The sequence below is a fragment of the Anabrus simplex genome, chromosome 2 (genome assembly GCF_040414725.1).
Source record: "Anabrus simplex isolate iqAnaSimp1 chromosome 2, ASM4041472v1, whole genome shotgun sequence".
NCBI lineage: Eukaryota > Metazoa > Arthropoda > Insecta > Orthoptera > Tettigoniidae > Anabrus > Anabrus simplex.
The window spans coordinates 194,263,011-194,287,208 of record NC_090266.1 but is presented as its reverse complement, the minus strand read 5'-3'; the positions used below and the strand labels follow the sequence as shown (position 1 = coordinate 194,287,208).

The following is a 24,198-nucleotide window of genomic DNA, read 5'->3' as shown; positions in this document are numbered from 1 at the left end:
ACAACCAGCCAGCGAATGATACTGTTATCTCCGAACGTAACTCACATCTGCTATCTCCAATGACACGGCAAAGCTTATGTGGACACTAAATGATCTCTCCGTTCTAATTAAATCCATATCTCTTTTAAATTATCTTACTAATCACTTGGCCTCCCGGGCTAACAACAACAATCATTCTGAAGCATTTTGCGCTTTTCAATGTACCTTACACTTCCTACATATCTCATTATTTAATTCGTACATTTCTCCTGGATTTCACATCATCTCAGGAAACACTTATCAATTTGCCGGCTCTATATATTTCATATTACACTTCACAGTATCATTGGTTCGTTTCCCACGACTGGTATGTGTCTCTTAAAGGCCTAACTTTGAAACTATCTTCCTAAACCTCACTTGAATTATACGACAGATTATTATTTCCTGACAGCACATTCCGTCTAATGGTCAAAATATACAGGTTACTGACTGATAAAAATGGACCCTAAAATCTCACTGTAATGTGCGCCAGTGGCCCAGGTTCGACTCTTCACAACACCAATGATTTTTCTTGATGATCTTAACATACTATCATGCACATGCCATAACTATTTCCCTATTCCTAGGATTATTAACCCATACTGAATGCCGTCTATCTTAAGTATTTACACACACACGGATATCACATCTGAAGATCACGCACTATGCAAATCATATTTCCACACACGTAATCAAGGTATTGAAAAAGATCATATTCACACACGAATCTTATTCTAAACAAATTTTCTTCCCTCCAGGCATCAGTATATCATATATTATTCCCTACAACTAGCTACCCTTTGCTACAGCAGAAAAAGAAATATAAAAATGAACTTTCATGCAAGGAAAAGAAAAATTATTTACAAGTTAACAATTGAACGTGCATACATGATATATAATGAATCAGGTGGTTAACAATTGAACGTGCATACGTGATATATAATGAATCAGGTGGTACTTATCAGTTTCGGTGGCATCCCGTTCAGCTACACATTATCTGGAATCTCAGGTAGGCCCGTGGTGGAGTTTTAGTGCATCATACTGGTGACTTTAACATTTGCACTAATGCCTTCCTGGGTATCCATGTTCATCATATCTGCTGGCATTTTTATTTACACTGCTTCACTATTATTATCACACTAAAATCACAAACAACATATACGTGGGTTACTTATAAATACACTTTTCACTATTATTGATACAATCACAAAGAAAAACAAAAACCACTCAGTCTCTGCAATATTCTGCGATACACGACTCACGACACGGCAAAGCATCCCAATGCTCGAAATCACTCCGGACCTCGTTACCTCGTTACCTCGTTACAGTTAATATTCTGGTACTATTCCTTCACTCCCATTATATACGTGAAAGTAAGATGCGTCGGATTCAGTTATGCTTTGAGGCTATTACAATTATCAGGCTAAGAAAATGCTCAAAATTTCTACAAGTGACAAGTGCCATGCACCATCCTTCTATCCCGTTCCGAATCGCACAGCAGAGTGCTTCTCCACAGCAGTGCGTGGCTTTCTTCTGGCACGCCGACACACAGGGAATTCCCCTCATCAGTGGTGCAATATCCTCTTACGTATAACCACCTTTATTGGTCACAATAGTTTATATGGAGAACATCGTCTTAAATTCTCGTTTAACTGGAAGCCTAAAATTAATTCTACGTTGTCCTTGGCGAAATTTTATCCATTATTGGAGGGCTTTTACACTGGCGGCCATATTTCTTTTCCCCTTCTCCTCGAACATACTGTATGCTGATTTGTTGCACAGAAGGGCTGCCAACTTAAATCCAAGTAACTCGATCACACTTCCTTTCCCCTTATGAGTGGAAGATTCCATAGCTTCTATATTGTGCCATCCAATGACCTCGACACGTGTACTTCAGCTTCAAGCTCAGGCAATGGAATTTCAACACATCCGGTCTCTACTGTAATTTCACTCCATTCTCCTGTAATTTTCTCTAATTTATAATATTTTTTGCCAATGATCCAACCCATTCGGGTTCAATATGTCTCTTTATTTTTAAAGAAGATTCCAAACACCAGTTTTCACGTCTGTAACATCTTCAGGTTTTGAGATATAAGTATCCTCATAAAAAGAATTCAACTTCACTTCTTTCCATCCATCTCCCCCTTAAATGGGTATTCCTAAAATAATAAATACATCTTTCTTTATTTTTAACTAGCAATTACCCGCCGCTTCGCTCACATGGATTTTGTCATTTGATCAAAGTACAGTAATTGTTCCTGGGCATTGTACAAAGATATTATCTTAAATTTACTAAAGTATGAAAACTCACTGAAAAATTGAGTTTCATGTACCCCAGAAATTCTTTGTAAACCATGTTAGTGGTATTACCTTTCGGGGCTAAAACATCCATGCGACATAGAACTGTACATGTGAAAAACAGTCTATAGAATAAATAGGGTACATATTTCTTTATTTTTAAAGGAGATTCCAAATATCTATTCCCACATCTGTAACATCTTCAGTTTTTGAGATATACATAAGTATCCCCATAAAAAGAATTCAACCCCTTGATCAGTCCTTCCCCCACCCCCACCCACATCTAAGTGTATTTTCCGAAAACAAAAATACATGTTTCTTTAATTATCATGTCTGTAACATCTTCAGTTTTTAAGATATAAGTATCCTCATAAAAAAGAATTCAACTATTTTTCACTTCTTTTCACACCCCGTCAAGTGCCTTCTTCGAAAACAAAAAGGTACATGTTCCTGTATTTTTAAAGGACTTTCCAAGTACCAAGTTTCTTTTCTGTAACATGTTAAGTTTTGACATATAACGTAAATATACCAGTACTCATTTTAAAAATTCACCCGCTTTTCCGATTCTTTTCAGCCCATTAATTGGATTTTTCGAAACAAAAAAATACACGTTTCATTATTTTTAAAGGAGATTCCAAATACAAATTTTCACGTCTAACATCTTTAGTTTTTGAGATATAAGTATCCTCATACAAAGAATTCAACTAATTTTTCAATTCATTCACCCCCCTTAAGTGGACTTTCCGAAGACAAAAGAAACATGTTTCCTTACTTTGAAAGAAGATTCCAAATACAAATGTTCATGCCTCTAACATCTTCAGTTTTTGAGATATAATTATCCTCATTGTACCGGGCGGTACACCTCTACACCGTTTATTTAAAAGTTGCGCCAGTTGAAACTCCTCTTCTGGAGGAAGGTTGAACTTTATCTATTCTATTAATTCTCTACTTTCTCAGAAGATGTCACCACGTGGAAAATTTTGAGTTTTTGAACTGTGTCACTTTTGATGTGTTTTTGTTTAGCTTGAAGTAAGAAGTGTGAACTTTCTCTTCTAGAGGACACTACTGAAGATCAACAATAGTGCAACCTAGTGCGGAGTCAAAGAACTATTTTGTTGAAGAAATTTTTATTTCAAATGTTTGTTCTTTGCTAAATTTCTTTCTGTTATTGTTTAAGTTGGCTGTATACCCCTCTCTTTCCCCTTGTTTTGCATGTAGCCAATCCCGAATTTCTTAAATTAATTTCTATCCAATCAGATGTATCTTCCCCCAACTTGAATCGATTGCGGGGTCCTATCCAATAAAAACATTGTGGGCGGGTGTTTTCATTCCCCTAACGCCTAGAAACTTCCGCGAGAGTATATAAACTGCTGATTTTAGGGTCTCCGGGCCACTTCTGTTCCATCTTTCAGTGTATTAAGTACATAGCAGGAGGCGGGAAGCGCCTCTTTCTTCTTCAGCCGTTCAACACCAGGTAATGGCCTATTAATAACTTCTTTTCTTGCTAGGTTAGCAGTTTAACACTCGCGGCGGGTTCGAAGCATTTCCATCATGTAACCTTTTCCTAAAATGTAATTACTCTTTTCATCTTTTTCTTGTAAAGCTACATATTGGGATAGAGAGTGCTACCCTCTCGAGCTCCCACTCACATTTGTTTTGAGGTGAACTTATTTTCTCAAACTATTCTTCGTTTATGTAATGTAAAGTGTTCTTCTCTAAGTCACCTCTGTAGTATGGGATTAGCCCTCGCGTTAGTGGCCCAGAGCCAGATTAGGTTTTAAAAACAAAGTGTATTAGGAGTGCAAGTTCGCCTCCTCTCAAATTGTTATTTTAGAGGTCATGTAATCAACCTTCTTTTCATGTAATAGACCTCCGTAGGTTGGGTATTTTACCCCTGTGAATACGTCCTTAGAGGACAGCTTGAAGGTAGAGTTTGGTGTGGCCTTGTGATAGGCTTACAATTTTGAGAGCGGATCGCTCTTTGAAATTTGTTTCTGTATGCCTCGTGCAGGCTTTATGTGTAATGTTTGGAGCCAGTGCTCCTGGGCATGAATGGGGCTTTCTGCCCCTTGGCTAAAATTTTTTTGGAGTAAGGCGGGGCTGATGGCCCAAGAGTTATGAAGTAAGGGCACTGAGCCCGAATCCAGTAATATTGTACCTACATTTTTGCTACTCTGTACCTGTTATGATTGTTATCTCTTGTTTTTGAAAAGAAAATATAACCTAGTTAAATTTTAAATTAATTTTACATTGCACGTTAAATTCGTAGCTTGAAACCCATTCACACCCGCACCTTCTTTCACCTCTACCTACCACGGATATCTCCGTAACACTCATAAAAGAGAATTCAACTTTTTTTCACCCCAGCCCGTTAAGTTGATTCCCCCTCCAAAAAAAATTGTGTTTCTTTATTTTTAAAGGAGATTCCAAATGCAAATTTTCAAGTGTGTAACATTAAGTTTTTGAGATACGAGTTTCTCCTTAAAAATAATTAAATTTCTTCACTTCCTTTCACACTCCCCCCTTAAATGAATTTTCCGAAAACCAAATATACTTGTTTCTATATTTATATAGGAGCTTCCAAATGCCAATTATCACGACTGTAACATCTTCAGTTCTGAGATATATGTATCCTCATAAAAAGGAATGAAACTCCTTTTTCACCACCCCTGCCCCCAAGTTGATTTCTCCCCAAAAATGTGTTTTTCTTTATTTTTAAGGGAGACTTCAAATACTAATTTCCACATTTGTAACATCTTTAGTTTTGAGATATAAGTATCCTCATACAAAGAATTCAACTAATTTTTCAATTCATTCACCCCCTTAAGTGGACTTTCCGAAGACTTGTTGCTGTCTCCTCCCTCGGCTCACGACTGTCCCTGAGCTGCCCCAGACCCCGCACTTTATACCTTTCTGAGGCGCGCATGTAGGATGGAACAGCACGGGACGAAGCCCGTAAGCCGAAGAAGGAGAACAGCGATGAATCTCCTGAAGGGTGGATCCATCAGTGCTTTATAATTGTTCATGCCACTAACGTCTTCAGTTTTTGAGATATAATTATCCTTATAAAAGAGAATCCAACTTTTTTTTCACCCCAGCCCGTTAAGTTGATTCCCCCTCCAAAAAATTTGTGTTTCTTTATTTTTAAAGGAGATTCCAAATACAAATTTTCAACTGTGTAACATTAAGTTTTTGAGATAAGTTTCTCCATAAAAAGAATTAAATTTCTTCACTTCCTTTCACACTCCCCCCTTAAATGAATTTTCCGAAAACCAAATATACTTGTTTCTATCTTTATAAAGGAGCTTCCAAATGCCAATTATCACGACTGTAATATCTTCAGTTTTGAGATATATGTATCCTCATAAAAAGGAATGAAACTCCTTTTTCACCACCCCTGCCCCCGAGTTGATTTCTCCCCAAAAATGTGTGTTTCTTTATTTTTAAAGGAGGCTCCAAATACTAATTTCCACATTTTTTAACATCTTTAGTTTTGAGATATAAGTATCCTTGTACAAAGAGTCCAACTAATTTTTCAATTAATTCACCCCTTTAAGTGGATTTTCCAAAGACAAAAGATTACGTTTTCCTTTACCTTGAAAGGAAATTCCAAATACAAATTTTCATGTCTGTAACATGAGGATCCTTATATCTCAAAAACTAGATATAAGGATCCTCATGAAAATAATTAAACTCTTTTTCCACTCCACCCCCGCCCGTTCAGTTGGTTTCACCCCACCCAAAAAATGCATGTTTCTTTATTTTTAAGGGAGATTCCGAATATCAATTTTCACGTCTGCAACATGTTAAGTTTTTTTAGATATACTGTAGATATGCTAACTTTAAAATTTCACCCCGTTTTTCAGTTCCCCTTAAGTGGATTTTCCAAAAAAAAAAAAAAAAAATTATGTTCCTTTACATTTAGGCTACAGGAAATTCCAAATACCAGTTTTCAAATCTGTAATTTGTTACTTGTCTGAGATAATTTGCAGATATAGTCTTTTTAAAAATTCACCCCGTTTGTCATTCCTGTTCACCCCTTATTCATTGGATTATCCAAAAACACAAAAATACATGTTTCATTATTTTCAAAGGAGATTCCAAATACAAATTTTCATGTCTGTAACATCTTCAGTTTTGAGATATAAGTCTCCTCATTAAAGGTGTTCAACACCTTTCCCCCTTTTTTTCACCCCCTTAATGGGATTTTCAAAAAACAAAAAAGGTACGTTTCCTTATTTTTAGAGGAGATTCCAAATACCAATTTTTACATCTGCAACATGTTAAGTTTTCGAGATATACTGTGGATAGCCTAATTTTCAAAATTCACCCCCTTTTTCAGTTCCCCTTCAGTGAATTTTCCAAAAGAAATATTTATGTTTCTTTAATTTTACAGGAAATTCCAAATACCAGTTTTCAAATCTGTAATATGTTACGTGTCTGAGATAATTTGCAGATATAGTTTTGTCTTTTAATTTCACCCCATTTGTCACTCCTCTTCACCCCTTATTCATCGAATTATACAAAAACACATAAATACATGTCTCTTTATTTTCAAAGGAGATTCCAAATACCAATTTTTCATGTCTGTAACATCCTCAGATTTTGAGATATAAGTCTCCTCATAATAGGTGTTCAACACCTTTCCCCCCTTTTTACATCCCCCCTAATGAGATTTTTCAAAAACAAAAAAAAATGTGTTTATTTATAAAGGAAATTCCAAATACCAATTTTTATGTCTGTAAACTTTTAAGTTTTTGAGATATCCTCATTTTAAAAATTCACCCCCCTTTTCACCCCCCTTAGCGATGGAATATCCAAAAATCCTTCCTTAGTGAGTACCTACATCCTAATATAAAAGTATCCCCAAAATTTCATTCCTTTATGTCCAGCAGTTTTGGCTCAGCGATGATGAATCAGTCAGTCAGTCAGTCAGTCAGTCAGTCAGTCAGTCAGTCAGTCAGTCAGTCAGTCAGTCAGTCAGTCAGGACATGTTATTTTATATATATATAGATTGCCATCTGCCGTTCATATTCGTGCTAAATACAGACAGTAAGGGGCGCTGTTTAAACAATGATATATCATTGCTTGCACTTTACTCACAAGTACCAACAACAATATATCCTTGTCTGGTATGCTGAAGGTTAAAATTGCGTGATAGCAAAAAACACACAAAGTGAGATCAGGGAAGTGAGATGAGTGAAGTTTCTCTATTTTAATGTTGGTTGTAGAGTACTGTGATATGATTGTACGTAGACTATCAGCCAGGGACATGATAGCCATGTGTCATAGTCGAATCCCAGGGAATGCATGTGGAATTTCTAAAATAAAAGTAGCATCCTGTGGTTTAGATTCTGTGATAAACTGGAAGTCCCATGGTCATGACCTCATTGTCAACAGTCACTTAAAATGATAAGCAAGCTAGATTATCAGCCTGAGATCTGAATTTATTTCTTTGTATTTAATAATTTTCTATTGGTATGTTTGAAAACATATGTGCGTATGTACAAATGGTCTGGAAAAGTATTAATAATTGTTGTTGTCCTCTTGTATGGTTTACAACCACTGACTTTGCTTGTTTGACCAGGAATGTAAATGTGCCGTGAAGTAGATATTTAGAATGTTCTGAACCACAAAAGGCATGAAGCTAGGTAGGAAAATTGAAACATACCCAAGGAATAAGCACAGCAACAGGCTAGAGGGGAGTGTGAATGACAGAAAGGGAAACAGGACAGAAATATGAAAGAACAAACTGGACATCTTCACTCTTTGCTTATTTGTAGATTCTATTAAAACAAAAATGTAATCTCATTACAGTGACATGTTAAAAAACATGATATACACATCAAAATATTTTTGTTTAAATTAATTTTCACATTCTACATGATCTATTTATTCTTTGGCACTGATGATTGCCCGTTATGTTTATCCTTTGTATGTGTTCCTATCCTCCTGCCTAGCTTACAGCTTACGGTCTTCGGTGTATGTTCATACCTTGCTTGTTTCCTTTCCATCACATTTAACAGCATATATTCTGACCATATCTTTTGTGTGAAATTTCATTCTGTTGAACTTAAATTCTTTCCTTATTGAAGCTTTATATAACGCATTACCAGTATTGGAAAATAATGTGATTTATCTACATCTATGATCCATTATTGACCATTGATTGTCAGTGTTATAAACTGTTTCTATGCTCTTTAATGAGAAGAATTGCTTGAATAAGTTGAATGACTTCGATGTTTTATTCTTTTCTTAGCTATATGATGATTGCTCCCACAATTCAACAAACGCGATGTAAGGCTTGGATTCAGAGACACTTGCCTAGTGATGGGTCTGTTGTTATGACAGATATCACTTCCATGTACACAGCTATCTGTATTATGGGGCCTTTTACTAAATTGCTGCTTGCTGAACTCACTGATACTCCGCTAAGTCCCAAGTCTTTTCCATTCTTTACTTTCAAGGTAAGATGAGTAGAATTCCTTATTAATTACAGCTTGATGGTTGTTTTTACTATGTCCTTGTGATGAAAAGTTGCTTAAGACAGGGCTATGAGGAGAAGTGGTTTATGGTGAGCTACTGCACATGCGTGCTACGCCTTGCCTCGGTTAATTCCTAAGTGGATAAAATTGTGCTAGCTGTTGTCCCTTTATGTATTAATTTAGAAAGTGTCGGAAGGGTTGTGATTGTGAGAAATAGTTGACTGTAGTTCTGTTAGTTACCTTCACAGAATAGGGTAATTGTAATGGTGACAAAAGGAAAGCTAGCAATGACAATACATAGTGGGGAGCAAAATTTAATTGCACGAATTGTGAAATTCTTTGGCAATGAATCTACACAGAAACCCCTTGATATCATCCTAACAAACCTGACTGCTATAACAGGTAAATATTGTGTTTCAGTGAAAACGAGCCAGTACCGGGCGAGTTGGCCGTGCGCGTAGAGGCGCGCGGCTGTGAGCTTGCATCCGGGAGATAGTAGGTTCGAATCCCACTATCGGCAGCCCTGAAGATGGTTTTCCGTGGTTTCCCATTTTCACACCAGGCAAATGCTGGAGCTGTACCTTAATTAAGGCCACGGCCGCTTCCTTCCAACTCCTAGGCCCTTCCTATCCCATCGTCGCCATAAGACCTGTCTGTGTCGGTGCGACGTAAAGCCGCTAGCAAAAAGAAAAAAAAAAAAAAGCCAGTATATTGGGTAATAATGTGTTAACTCTGCAGAAGGTAGCTTATTATTGATGAAAAGATAATCAGATGTTCAGTATTATTATTATCAAATTTTTAATTATGCTGATTTTTGGCGGGATGTAACTATGTTACTATACTGAGGTGTGTTTCGCTGTGCAGTCTTATCACAAGGCAGTTGTGCAAAAACACCTTAACTGTTTACATAAATGTGTCACTTTGTATCCCAGTTGTGAAGGAATTAATGAACATATCAAAAATCCTTTTCTCCATGATGACAATAATACCTTTCTGCAAAAACTTGCCTGCTGGCAACCTTTACAATTACAATAGATGGACATAAGGATTCCACCTAATCAATACATATTTATTTATATGTGACTATTTATATATACCACATTGTGGGACTAGTCTCAGTCATAGAATGTTCATCCTCAGTTGTTTATAACTAAAAATTGACAAAGCATGAGACTCTGTATGTATACATAAAACAATGACAAAACTTATACATTAAAAATTGGGTGATGTGCTCATGAGTTGTGTTGTGATGTTTGATGTGTCTTAAGAAAGTAAAATTTGCATCGGTGATGCCGCTACAGGTTTAAATTCTTTAAATTAAAATTACTTCTAATGACATTCACATTGGATACAATAGTATTCTGATGAATGTCAAATTCATCCCATTTAATTAGTTGAGTCTGTGGAAAGTTCATCTATGAGAATTTAAGCATTCATATAATCATGAATGTCACATGAGTACTGTCTGTTGAAATCCATAAATTGGGTAATAAGATGATTGAGGGGAAATTGGCAAGTTTTTTTTTTTTTTTTTTTTTTTTTTTTTTTTGAGAGAACAGTATTTTGCTTTGTAAAGAGAACTTCAGTAGAGTTTGATTGCCTGTGTTTGATTTGTGATCTTCTATCATTTTTGGAAGTTTGAAAATGAGGTGTGGTTAGTTTACCTTTGTAGAAACTCGCAGCTGTATATGAATTTGTGAATTGTGCCAATATGGGTTGTTGAAGATAGCATCTGAAAGGGAAAGCAAAGAAACAACTCAATGGGGCTTGTGAAGCAATGTTGGATGAATGTATGAGTAATGAGTACTGTAGTTTCACGGGAATCACCTCCGGTAGCACCATCATTGCTGATTATACACAGGCTAAAAGTCAACTCACCACTGACGAGAGTGTGTGAGGAGAAAGGTAAAAGGAAAGGGAAGTGAGGAGAATGTTGTACTAAGGTGGATCTGATGGATAAGATGGGCTGGGGGATTGTTTGAGGGGTATATGGGTATCTCTAATTTTGTGGGGTTTGATATTTTTATTCATATGTATTTGTTATATACTGGAATAAAAATGTCAAATAATATATTTAGTTTTTCTGAAATTTCATTTATATTGAAATTGGTGTTGAAATACTGTTCCAAATGTATGAAAACATCCTCTGTAATATTCAAAAGAGCCCCTTTGTATATCACCGTAATGATTCTTATGTCTTGTTCAATAGTTGTGAATTTATATCCGGTCTGCCGGGAAGGGTAGCGCAGATGCTGATTCAGAATTATTTGAAAAGATAATCACCTGTGTGGGAAATGATAAGGAAATGAATGTGATTGTAGCGGGTGACCTCAATTTACCAAATGTCAGTTGGGAAGGTAATGCAAATGACAGGAAGCATGACGAACAAATGGCAAATAAGTTAATATGGGAAGGGCATCTGATTCAAAAAGTGATGGAACCAACTAGAGGGAAGAATATTCTAGATGTGGTGCTGGTAAAACCAGATGAGCTCTGTAGAGAAACCGAAGTAATAGATGGTATTGTGATAAGGAAGCTGTTTTTATGGCAGTTAAAAATAAATATGAAAGAAAGGAAGATATTAAATTTAGGACTATTAGACAGTACCATATGGCGGATGAAACAGGCATGAGGGTGTTTTTAAAAAGTAACTATGGTTGGTGGAAAATGGTAAATAAAAATTTAAACAGTCTCTGGGATGGGTTTTAAGCATTTTTGAGGAATGTGAAAATAGGTTTGTACCTTTAAAGGTGGTAAGGAATGGTATAGATCCACTATATTGTAACAGAGAAGTAAAGAGACTAAGGAGGAGGTGCCGGTTGGAAAGAAATAAAGTTAGAAATGGCTGTGGAAGGAGAAGTTGAAGGAACTTACTAGGAAATTGAATCTAGCAAAGAAGTCAGCTAAGGATAACATGATGGCAAGCATAATTGGCAGTCATACAAATGTTGGTGAAAAATGGAAGAGTATGTATGGGTACTTCAAGGCAGAAACAGGTTCCAAGAAGGATATTCCAGGAATCATTAATGAACAAGGGGAGTGTGTATGCGAAAATCTTCAAAAGGCAGAAGTATTCAGTTAGCAGTAGGTAAAGATTGTACTTATATGGTTATTGTTTGCATGAAGGAGCTATACCAAATGAATGGAGAGTTGCTATAGTAGCCCCTATGTATGAAGGAAAGGGTGATAGACATAAAGCTGAAAATTACAGGCCAGTCATTTTGACATGCATTGCATGTAAGCTTTGGGAAAGCATTCTTTCTGATTATATTAGACATGTGTGAAATGAATAACTGGTTTGATAGAAGGCAGTTTTGGTTTAGGAAAGGTTATTCTACTGAAGCTCAACTTCTAGGAGGTCAATTGGACTGTATCGCGATTGACCTGTCTAAGGCATTTGATAGGGTAGATCGTAGGAGACTGCTGGCAAAAATGAATGCTATTGGACTTGACAAAAGAGTGAGTGAATGGGTGGCTATGTTTCTAGAAAATAGCTTTATCTGTCCCTGTAATAATCAAATCGAAAAATGAAATCAAAATCTCTTTATTTGCAAATGAGGTGTCTACCTCGGTGGCAAATGGTACACTAAAATACATTATTGTCAAGCACTAAATTTTAAATTAACAAGAGAAGAAGAAAATTTTTCTAGAATACAATAATATACAATTTACGCTAACAATTTGTTTCTATTAAACAAACAGATCATCCTTAATAAATTTATATTGTTTACAAAATTCTACTTATAATATCTCCTATACTTACAAACATAGTCAATTCGTATGCAGTATGTGGAATTACTTCAAATAATACTATGCAACTGGTATAAGATTAAAATTAACATTGCATTTATTTACTTTTTTTTTTTTTTTTTACCCATTTTGAAACCTAAGTAGCATAACGACCTGCTGCGTCTTAACCAGAGCCCAGAGCCTCTTTTGCCACCACTTTTCAGAGTTCCTGAAGGGCCTTCACAGCTACCTTAGCTGTCCCAGGGCCCTCGAAGTCCCACTGTACTTCACCCCTACAGGCAGTCCCCTACTTTGCCTGTCCAAACTCCATGGACCAGGGGATGGAATTATTTTTTTCACACACATTTTTTATTTACAATAGCCTGCACTGGTCGAATGCCCTCTAACATTTCATTTATTGCTGTTTATTCTCTTCTTGAATATCTCTACAGATTTTGGAAAAGGATCAAACACTAACCCTGGTAAACTGTTCCACTCCTTCGTGCCCTTCCCAATGAATGAAAATTTACCCCAATCGCTTCTGCTAAAATTCCTTCTAATTTTATACTTGTGGTCAGTTCTGCTGATTATTTTCTAACTGAAGCCTCTCACGGATTTCTCCCCATGCTTCTTCTCCTGTATAGGCTCTATATAATCCTATAAATCTAGTTTTCTCCCTTCTCTTACTAAGAGTTTCCCACCGAAGTTCCTCTAACATTTCTGATACACTACTGTTTCTTCTGAAATTCCCTGTTACAAATCTTGCTGCTTTCCTCTGCACACTATCTATTTCTTTTATTAGGTATTCTTGGTGAGGATCCCAAACACTGTTTGCATATTCCAGTAATGGATGAACCATACTTAAGTAACTTTTTTCTTTTAACTTTTTTTCCTTTAATTCTTTGTTGGCCGGGCTGAGTGGCTCAGACAGTTAAGGCGCTGGCCTTCTAACCCCAACTTGGCAGGTTCGATCCTGGCTCAGTCTGGTGTTATTTGAAGGTGCTCAAATACGACAGCCCCATGTCGGTAGATTTACTGGCACGTAAAAGAACTCCTGCGGGACTGAATTCCGGCACCTCGGCGTCTGCGAAGACCTTAAAAAGTAGTTAGTGGGACGTAAAGCAAATACTATTATTATTATTAATTCTTTGTTGCATCCTTTAAGTAGCCTCATTATGACATGTAACGATCTGTATGCTCTGTTTGTTCTGAGTGATTTCCGACAAAAGAATAGCGTTACAAAAACGTAGCAAAGGGTGGGCTGGGAAGACTGGGGAGAAAGACAAGCTGCTTGACTGAGTGGTATGTTACATGTGATAAAATTCATTTTTGGGTCCATATTGAAAGTATTTGTATTAAATAACACTAGTATGTTTTTATTGTTCACCTACCTATTCAATACAATACAATCTTAAAAATTAGGACTTTGTCCTTATTAAAATTGTTGACATAAGATTAATACAGAAATGTTGCAAAGGGTGGGCTGGGAAGATTTGGGAAAAAGGAGAATTGAATAGGTGGGTGAACAATAAAAACATACTAGTGGTATGTTCCAAGCTGTCAGTGGAGGGATGGCGTGGAATGGCATCAGTAGACGAATAAGTTTGAGTGGTGTCTTTAAAAGTAGGAAAGATCACAGTATGAAGATAAAGTTGGAATTCAAGAGGACAAATTGAGACAAATTATCATTTATAGAAAGGGTGGTTAGGGATTAGAATAACTTACCAAGGGAGATGTTCAATAAATTTCCAATTTCTTTGCAATCATTTAAAAAAGGCTAGGAAAAGAACAGATAGGGAATCTGCCACTTGGGCAACTCTCCTAAATACAGATCATTACTGATTGATTGATTGATTGATTGATTGATTGATTGATTGATTGATTGATTGATAGGCCATAGCTGGAAAGCTTTTATATTTGCGTTAGCGTGTTCCTGATATCTGATAGCGAAATTCCTGCCTGTCTGTCTAGTATATGTGATTTTACAACTATTATATTGTAGTTGGTAGACACCTGGTTTGGCAAATGTTATTACGATTGATATTGTAGGCGTTGAGAAAATTGGTTTTATTAGCGTTGTTAGTCTTACAAGCTATGTTTTGGCCATATTTTTTGAAGATGTTTGAGACCTGGTATACGTTATTGTAATAAAAGGTAAAGACAGAGGTTGGTGTTTTAGTTGGTTTTTCCCCTAGATAAAGTTGTTTGAATGTTATGTTTGAACTTGTTGGTTTTTTCTGTGAATGTTCTGTTTATCCATGGGACTTACCATTATATCAAATTGTGTTATGTTCTGTTAATGATAATGTGAATGCTGAAATTCTCATAGATGCACTTTGACATTCATCAAAATACTACTTTATCCAATGTGAATGTCATTAGAAATAATAATAATAATAATGATAATAATAATAATAATAATAATAATAATAATAATAATAATAATAATAATAATAATAATAATAATAATAATAATAATGTTATTTGCTTTACGTCCCACTAACTACTTTTATGGTTTTTTGGAGACGCCGAGGTGCCAGAATTTAGTCCCGCAGGAGTTGTTTTGACTTGCCAGTTACAGTGTTCTCCCCAAAAATTTTCGTCACCCGGTTGTCAGGAATGAGTGCTGGGCGGAAAATAGGGTGTAAAAAATGGATATGATAAAATTTCAGTTTACTCCCCCCAGGGCTTTAGGCATTAATAATATTTTTATTTATTTATTTATTCCTGACTTACATTTGTGGCGAAGTTAGGGCTCACGGCCCTCTCTTACACTTAACCACTATAAACAGAATTTAAAAATGTAAACATAAAAGTAAGACATAGAAATTCTAAAAAGAAATAATACTACAAACAGATAATTCTAAGACTACCGGTAAGTTAGGCCTACATATCAGTACAGCAATTAATGTGATAATTACTAATAATAATAATCATAACAATATTAATAATAATAACAATATTAATAATAATAATAATAATAATAATAATAATAATAATAATAATAATAATAATAATAATAATAATAATAATAGTAAATGAAGAAAACCCATTCACACAACATACACACAATGACTCACACAACTCAGTTTTATGTTACCAGGAAAAACTTTCTGCAGGCAGATTTGAATTTATGAGAGGAAGTAAGGTGCCGAATGTCCATTGGGAGTGTATTCCAGAGTCTCGATGCGGTAACTAAAAAGGATTGATTGTAGGAATTGGTTCGACTTAGTGGAATTTCAAGTAAGGAACCAGAACGGGTACTAATTTCATGGAATGAGGAAAGGAAACGAAAATTAGAAGAGAGGTAAGTAGGAGTGTTCGTCGAGAGCACTTGGTAAACAAGTGTCATTAGGTGATAATTCCTTCGTTCATTTATGCGTAGCCATTCCAATGTTTTGAAATATGGTGTAACATGAGTGTCATGTCGCAGTTGGAAGGCATATCGTATGCACGAGTTTTGTGCTCGCTGAAGTCTCAAAGCTTGTTCAGCATTTAGATTGACTAGTACTGTATCACAGTAGTCTAAAATTGGGAATAGTAATGCTTGGATTAATTTTAATTTAAGTTTTTGAGGAAAAGAATTCTTGTGACGTTTCAGGGGATATAGAGCTGCATGAACCTTTCTACATACATTTGTTACGTGTTCATTCCAGGTCAGATTCTCATTGATGGAGATTCCAAGATTAGTTACATTTTTAAGGTACGGTACAGCAATGTCATTGATTATGATTGGAGGAGGATTGATATTGCTTATTACATGTAATAATTTAGAGTTTCCTATGATAATACTTTGTGTTTTACGAGGATTTAGGAATAAGTGGTTGTTTTTAGCATAGGCGGTAAGCCTTTCAATATCCGAATTAATGTGCTGAACTGTTTCATGTAAATTGTTTGTAGTAGTGTGTTTGTATATCTGCATATCATCAGCATATAAGTGGTAGTTGCAATACTGAAGTGTGGAAGATATGTCATTAATATGCAAGACGAACAGTAAGGGCCCTAGAACAGACCCTTGAGGGACACCGGATGATTTTACAGCCCATTGGGATCTTTGATTGTTTACCACTACGCACTGGCGACGATTTGTAAGGTACGACTTAAGAAAATTAAGGGCTATCGGGCCGATATGCAGAGAGCGTAGCTTGGATAATAGTATGTCTATATTTACCGTGTCGAACGCACTACTAAAGTCAAGGAGTGTCAGTATCGTCACCTGCCGTTTGTCCATTGCTAGTCTTATGTCATCTGTTACCCGAAGAAGTGCAGTCGTAGTACTGTGTCCCTTTCTGAAGCCAGATTGCAATGGGTCAAAAAGAGAATGCCTGGTTAAGAATTCTACTAGCTGCTCGTGTACAACTCGTTCAAGAACTTTCGAGAGAGGGGGAAGAATCGAAATAGGCCGGTAATCAGATGGCGCATTTGCTGTGGTACCGGTATGCTTTAATATTGGGGTTACTAGAGCATCCTTCCATGCAGTTGGAAACGTCCCGGTGGTGAGACAATGGTTTACAATGTGGGTAATAATTGGTAGGACCGCGCCAATAATGTTTTTTATAAAGCCTATTGGGATGTTATCTGCTCCTTTAGCTTGTGACTTAACTGAATTTAAAATACGCTTTACATCATTTACACTGACAGAGTGAAAAGAGAAATTATTTTCGTTTTCTGTAAGGTCACTGATTATTTTATTTAGATTGATATGATTTTGAGGTTGAGATTCCTTTATTGGGTTAGTTACGAAGTGAGAGTTAAGTGTATCGAGAGATATAGTTGGCATATGTGGCTCTTTGCATTTTCCAACACCCATAGCTCGAAGTTCATTCCAGGTTTCACGTGCATTTAAATTCCGTGTTACATTTTTAATGTGATTAAATTTGCTATTGCGAATTAATTGCTTTGTTCTGTTACGTAAAAGACGATATTGTTCGAAATCTAATTCATTATTTGTTTCCTTGTATCGGCGGAACATTGCGTCACGGCGAGCCATTGTTGCTTTTATATCGTTTGTTAACCAAGGTGCAGGCGAGCGAGTGACTCTAGCTTGCCTAACTGGAGCATGTTTGTCATATAGTCCTATGAGTAGAGAGTTAAATCTTCTCACTTTCATGTCTGTGTCCTGCACCCGCTTTATATCTTCCCAAGGTAAACTGTACGCATCATTTTGGAGTTGTTGTAGATCGATATTTTTCAGATCCCTATAACTAATGTATTTAGCTCTGTATTTTGGTACACGTAGAGAGTAGCACAGGTAAATTAAGTCATGAGTTGATATGCCAGGTACAGGAAATTGACCGTACTTCAGAACTTTATGCGGGTTATTTGTAACTAGGAGGTCAATTCCAGTATGGCTTGTGTATTTAAATGTATGAACATGATTCGTTGCATCAAGCGGTAAGATCGTCATGTCGACGGAGGTAAGTAGGTTGCTGATTCGTTCTGATTTGCCAGTCGGGGCTAAGATATTTGAGTTAAAGTCACCAAGAAGTAGTAGATGCTCGTAGGTTGGTACTAGTTTGAGAAGGTCAGATTCAAGGTCAGAGATATTAGTAACATTCGGTGGTTTATAGACAACTCCTACCAATACTTTTTGACGGTTAATTATGGTCTCAGCAAACATATATTCTGTATGTGGAGTGATGCCAGATGATGATCTGATAATTATTCTACATTTAATATCATCTCTACAATAAACTGCTACACCTCCACCACGTCTGGCAGTGCGATCATGCCGATAGAGAGTATATCCTTCTAGATTTACAAGGTTAGAGCTAATTTTATCGGATAACCAGGTTTCAGTAATACACATAATATGCATGTTACAGGTTGATATTATCGAACGAACTTCATCTATGTGACTGAGGAGTGAGAGAGAATTGATATGGCAACACTGTAGACTTCGCGAGAACTGAGACAGAGATTGTTTCAATAACAGTTCAGTAGGCTGAGGGTTGGGGACAGTTGGTGAAGGTACACGAGGGTTATTTTCGTCCTGGAATACACTCGGATCAATGACGCTCAGGAATGCCTCATCTACCGTAACAGTAGCTTTAAGGACACCAGCTGCTGACATGTTTAAAGAGTAGGTGACTCATTCCTGGAACAAACACTGATAGCACACACACACTGACAGACACACGCAGATAATTACATTCACATAGCATATGTTTGAACATTTCAATAGAAAAATAAGTAATAATAATAATTAAATAAGGATACTAATAAAATTACACTAATATACAGTTGAAGAGTTAGTCTAGAGTAGCATTTAGGTAAGGTGCTGTGCTCCAGGCTTTAAGTGCACCTGCCGGCGAGAATTTCAGAAATAAGTAGAAGAGAAAGAGTTTGTACGTGTGGGTAGAACTGGTGAATGCTATACGACTATTTTACGAATTTGTTACAAATGAAGAAATAGTTGAGGAACTAGAAAGCTATTTCACAGTAGAATCTACATACACATGGTGAGATACTACACTATGGTATTGCTCATTTATTTGAGAGCGTTCAGTTCATCCATTGTTGTTATGTTGTGTCTGGTTTCCCCTCTTTTTACAACAATGCGTCCCTGTATGGTCCAGACATTTCTCACTCCAAATTTATCTACAGCCGCCTTTAATATGAGAGTGCGAGCCGCAGTCAGGTCCTCCCTGATAGTGATTCCAGTGCCTGCTAACCTGCGCTTGTTACGGAAGACTTCCTCCCTTTTCCTATAGCTTACGAATTTCACTATTATAGGGCGTTTCACTCCCAGCCCCGGCCTGCCAACTCGGTGAGACCTATCAATATCCTGCACGGCAATGTCAAGGCCAAGTTTATCTTTAAACAACCTGACTGAAAGTTCGTCCGTATTCTCATTAGGTGATTCGGGAATTCCGAACACACGCACACTTCCTCTACGTTGGTATTGCTCCAAAGCATCAGTACTCCTTTTGAGTTCATCCTGCACTGCTTTCAGTTCAATTTCCCTATTTTTAATATCAATTTTAAGTTCATTGATAATCTCAGTGTTGAAGTCCAGGGTGGCCTTAAGTTGTTCAGCCACGGCCTTTGTGACACTTTCAGTTATTGCCTCAACGATAGCCGAGAGAATGTCTTTCGACTGTAGGGCTTCTCTTACCTGCTGAACAATGCTGTCCGCTAGGGTCGCCTCACTTCCGCTGCCGGCTACAGGTCCCGTCTCGGTCCTGGTTCCCCGGCTGGCCGCATTCCTCTTGTCTCTTCCCATACTTAAATTTTGTTTATATTTGCAAAAATCAACTGTACAGCACAGAGTGATGATGTGAAGTAAGCAACACACACTTTTTAAAGTTGAAATTCACTATTTTCGTAACGAATTACGCCTTTACTACACCTGCTAATGATCGAAAACTGGGAGCACACACACACAGCACTAACAGCGTTCCGCCATCTTCGTTCATTATCATGTAACAGCGGGGACTTACCATTTCGTTGCTGTGGAGTGCCATTACAGGTCCGTGACGTCATGCAGAATCGCATGCAATTCCACGCTAATCCAGGCACTGCTTGAGCATGACGTTATGTGACAGTCAAGCTAAACATATAAACTCCAATGTAATTGATGCAATTTTTTGACAACAATGAAGATTTGTCATTTAAATAAACAATTTTACAGTATATAAATTAAAATTTGGAACACCCCATGACTGAAATGTATTTTAATATTATGGAACTAGCACATATCTAGGTTATGTTAGCTGGGCGGTCCATATAAACTGCAGGGCGGTCGGCCTATTAAAAAGGTTCTAGGGAGAACACTGAGTAAATCTACTGACACACGGCTGACGTATTTGAGCACCTTCAAATACCACTGGACTGAGCCAGGATCGAGCCTGCCAGGTTGCAGTCAGAAGGCCAACACCTCAACCATCTGCGACACTCAACCCGGCTGTCATTAGAAGTAATTTTAATTTTAAGGATTTATACCTGTAGTGACTTCACAGACACAAATTTTACTGTTTTAAGACATATCAAACATCGCAACACAACTCATGAGCACATCACCATTTTTTATGTATAAGTTTTTTCATTGTTTTATGTATACATATAGAGTCTAATGCTTTGTCAATTTTTAGTTATAAGTGGCTGAGGATGATCATTATTAGTCCCACAATGTGGTATATATAAATAATCACATATAAATAAATATGTATTGATTAGGTGGAATCCTTGAGTCTGTCTATTGTAATTGTATCAATACGGACCAATATGAGGATATTTGCATATGATGCTAACAACCTTTTCGGGCATAGAAAGCAAAAATTGACAAGCATAATGAACATTTTGAAACTTTGCACACCCCCTTCTTCATCATCATTTATGTTTAGAAATGGCGTTTTCCTACATGACCCAAATTTATTCTTATTTTGAGTGATAATATACATATACAGCAGAAGTCCGTTACAGCGAGAATTCATAACAGTGAAAATTTTACTCACTATAGCGGATTGTCATTATAAACGATTTTTGTATGCAAGTCGGAAAAACCCCCACACCCATTAAAATCGGTATGAAATGACAATCATTTTGTTCAAAACTTGCGTTTCTGCGGATGATATCCACACTATGGCTTACTTGTTTGTTATTTTTCATGGAAGTGTGTGTTTAGCTTCAATCTGAAGAAATTATAGTACCATATTTCTCCGAATCCAAGACGAATCCCAATCTTTCCTTCAAAAATTTAAATCAGGCTCTAAAAGTGCTTTGTAAAATCATATGAATGCCTTTGTTGTACAGTATGCATTTTAGACGCTGAGCATCGGCTTTTGTTATGCTTTTCTTCTTTTTATTGCGGCTGCACAATTATTCTTTATTTCCGCGTGTTTAATGACCATTAACTTAAAATTGGCATCATAATATCGAAGAGGGAGCCTCCGTGGCTCAGGCAGCAGCGCGCCGGCCTCCCACCGCTTGATTCCATGGTTCAAATCCTGGTCACTCCATGTGAGATTTGTGCTGGACAAAGCGGAGGCGAGACAGATTTTTCTCCGGGTACTCCGGTTTTCCCTGTCATCTTTCATTCCAGCAACACTCTCCAATATCATTTCATTTCATCTGTCATTTATTAATCATTGCCCCAGAGGAGTGTGACAGGCTTCGGTAGCTGGCACAATTCCTTTCCTCGCCGCTGGATGGGGCTTCATTCATTCCATTCCTGACCTGGTCGAATGACTGGAAACTGGCTGTGGATATTCAATATCGAAGAGAACCCGTTGAAAATTTGTCGGCAATACCTATACCATGTGTCTCTACAATACGACGATCCATCAGGAAAATATTCATGTTGTCTATAAAACTGTTACTTTTACTCAGCCTCAGATATAACCGGCTACTGCTACACGTACATCTCGCTTACCAGGTTCGGCCAACTTCTGCGGCTGGCGATGTATAGGTCTAATCGTGCACGTTGAAGGTCAACGAACGTGTTTATTACGCCACGGTATGGCTATTCTGCCCTAGAGCTTTTCGTGCACATACCTCACAATTTCATTTTCGACTTCTTTAAAGCGTCCTTGCTGCGGACCACTGAATGCTTTATTTGTACAGTACGCATTTTTTTAGCTATCTTTGTCTTCACGCTAACGTCAAATATTGGCGTTAGTTAGGCCTATGCCGTATTTTCTTGCGACTGCACAATTATTATACATTTCCGAGTGTTTAATAACCATTAACTTAAAATTGGCATCATAATATCGACGAGAACTCGTCGATAATTTGCCGACAATATCTGCTCCAGGTATCTTTACAATACGACTATCCATCACGAAAATGTTTCTGCTGTCAATAAAACTTAATTTTACTAAGCGTCAGGTACAGTAGACGCGTTATAACTCTGCCACTGAGTAGCCGTGGCATTTCAAAGAATTCGAAGGCTTGCAGGTTTTGATGCCATTCTACATATTTGAGAAACGTTTTTGTAGAGGTTAATAGAACGTATTTCTCTCTTCACTATTTCCTGAGATCCAGTGACGTTACACACAGGCACTTACAACAGGTTGTCGCGGCTAGCGATGTATAATAAAGAGGCGGTCATTTATTGTCAACGAGTTTTGTGTGTGCTTGCGCGTGCGGGGGTGAAAAGAAGCAGCGTGGTTTCCGCGATAGTTGCCAGTGGTATCCGTTACTGTTAGGCCGCGAATGCAAGACAACCCTTCATTTTTCGCATGAGAGTCTGAGAAAAAAAAAGTCTCAAATATGGTAGCACTACAGAGGCTTCTGTGGCAAACATTTCAGTTTTCTTCTTCAAACGGCATCACCTAACCTAATAATAATAAAGAGGAAAAGTGCACAATGTGCAGGAGTACAATAGTTAACAATAGTTATTAGGATAGTCACTGTCCCTCACTGCAAATCATTTTACACTTCCTTTCACTGCATATCATTGCGTGATATCGATCACAACTTCTCTTGCACAAAGCACAAACACAAGTGACGTCGGGATCGTGATATTTGCTGGTCAAGCACACCTTGAAGTGGAAGCCATGAACGGCATAGCGTGTCACTAAATGTCTCAGCTCATAGTTCCCTTGTTGCCAATCACTGTAGATCATAGCGTCTGTGGCGTAGAACTCTGACCATATTTCATTTTTCTTTTTCCAAAGCACTTCCATGAGGCCTTTATATGCAGGAGTTGCTGGCAAAAGTAGCTGCAGTCGTAGTTCCTCAATGAAGAAAGACTCCCTGGTGAGCTCGTATGCGAGATGAGATGGTGTGAATTTGGAAAGGCATGATAATTTATTCAAAAAAGTAGCTTTCACTAACCATATATGTATCATGAAAACATATTGAAACGCATGTAGTGAAATGATAACTCCCTCGCTAAAAATTTACGTGTGAATAGCCTTTCCGAAATTTAACTAGATGCAAGAAAATATGAACTATCCTCTGAAATCAGTGATGACTCTGTCATATCTTGAGGTGTATCACATTCTTACTTAATTTCAGTATATAACATTAAAATTAAGTTATCTTATACTTCAGCCTTGATTTTTAACGAGTTAACAACTGCTATCGGCCATGTTATTTACGCATTTATTACTAAAACGTGTTATCCTCTTTCATTTCGAATTTTCTTCAGAGAACAGCAGTCGACGGGTATTACTAATCAACTCCAACATCGCCTTCGAATGTCTACGAGAGAGCTCGCAAATGTATATAGTTAGAAAACTATACTGTACCGAAGATGATCGATCGCATTTTGTGGCAAACATTTCAGTTTTCTTATTCAAACAGTTCCTAACTTAACCGTACTATATGTATGATAAAAACACGCTTGCTGGGGCTGTACCTTAATTAAGGCCACGGCCGCTTCCTTCCCACTCCTAGCCCTTTCATGTCCCATCATAAGACCTATCTGTGTCGGTGTGACGTAAAGCAACTAGAAAAAAAAAAAATACGCTTCAAGCGCCAGTCGAGAAATTATAACCTTCTCGCTATGAATTTACACGATAATAGCCTTTCCGTAATTTAACCAGACGCGAGAAAATATAAACTAACCTCTGAAATCAGTTATGCGCTCTGCCATATCTCGAGGTGTATCCCTTTCTTACTTAATTGCAGTATTTTGCATTATAATTAAGGTATTGTTTAGTCAGCCTTTATTTTGAACGAGTTAACAACTGTTATCGGACATGTTATTTACGCATTTATT

At 37.2% G+C, this 24,198-nt stretch overlaps 1 protein-coding gene across 2 annotated transcripts in view; it reads left to right on the top strand.

Annotated features, from left to right (window-relative positions):
• LOC136862737 (pyruvate dehydrogenase phosphatase regulatory subunit, mitochondrial) overlaps window positions 1–24,198 on the top strand; it is a 372,304-nt gene that overhangs the window by 257,810 nt on the left and 90,296 nt on the right. For both annotated transcript variants that reach the window (XM_067138964.2, XM_067138965.2), the window contains exon 11: window positions 8,576–8,783. In XM_067138964.2, the coding sequence (XP_066995065.1) occupies window positions 8,576–8,783 (208 nt within the window). The remainder of the gene's footprint in view (window positions 1–8,575; window positions 8,784–24,198) is intronic.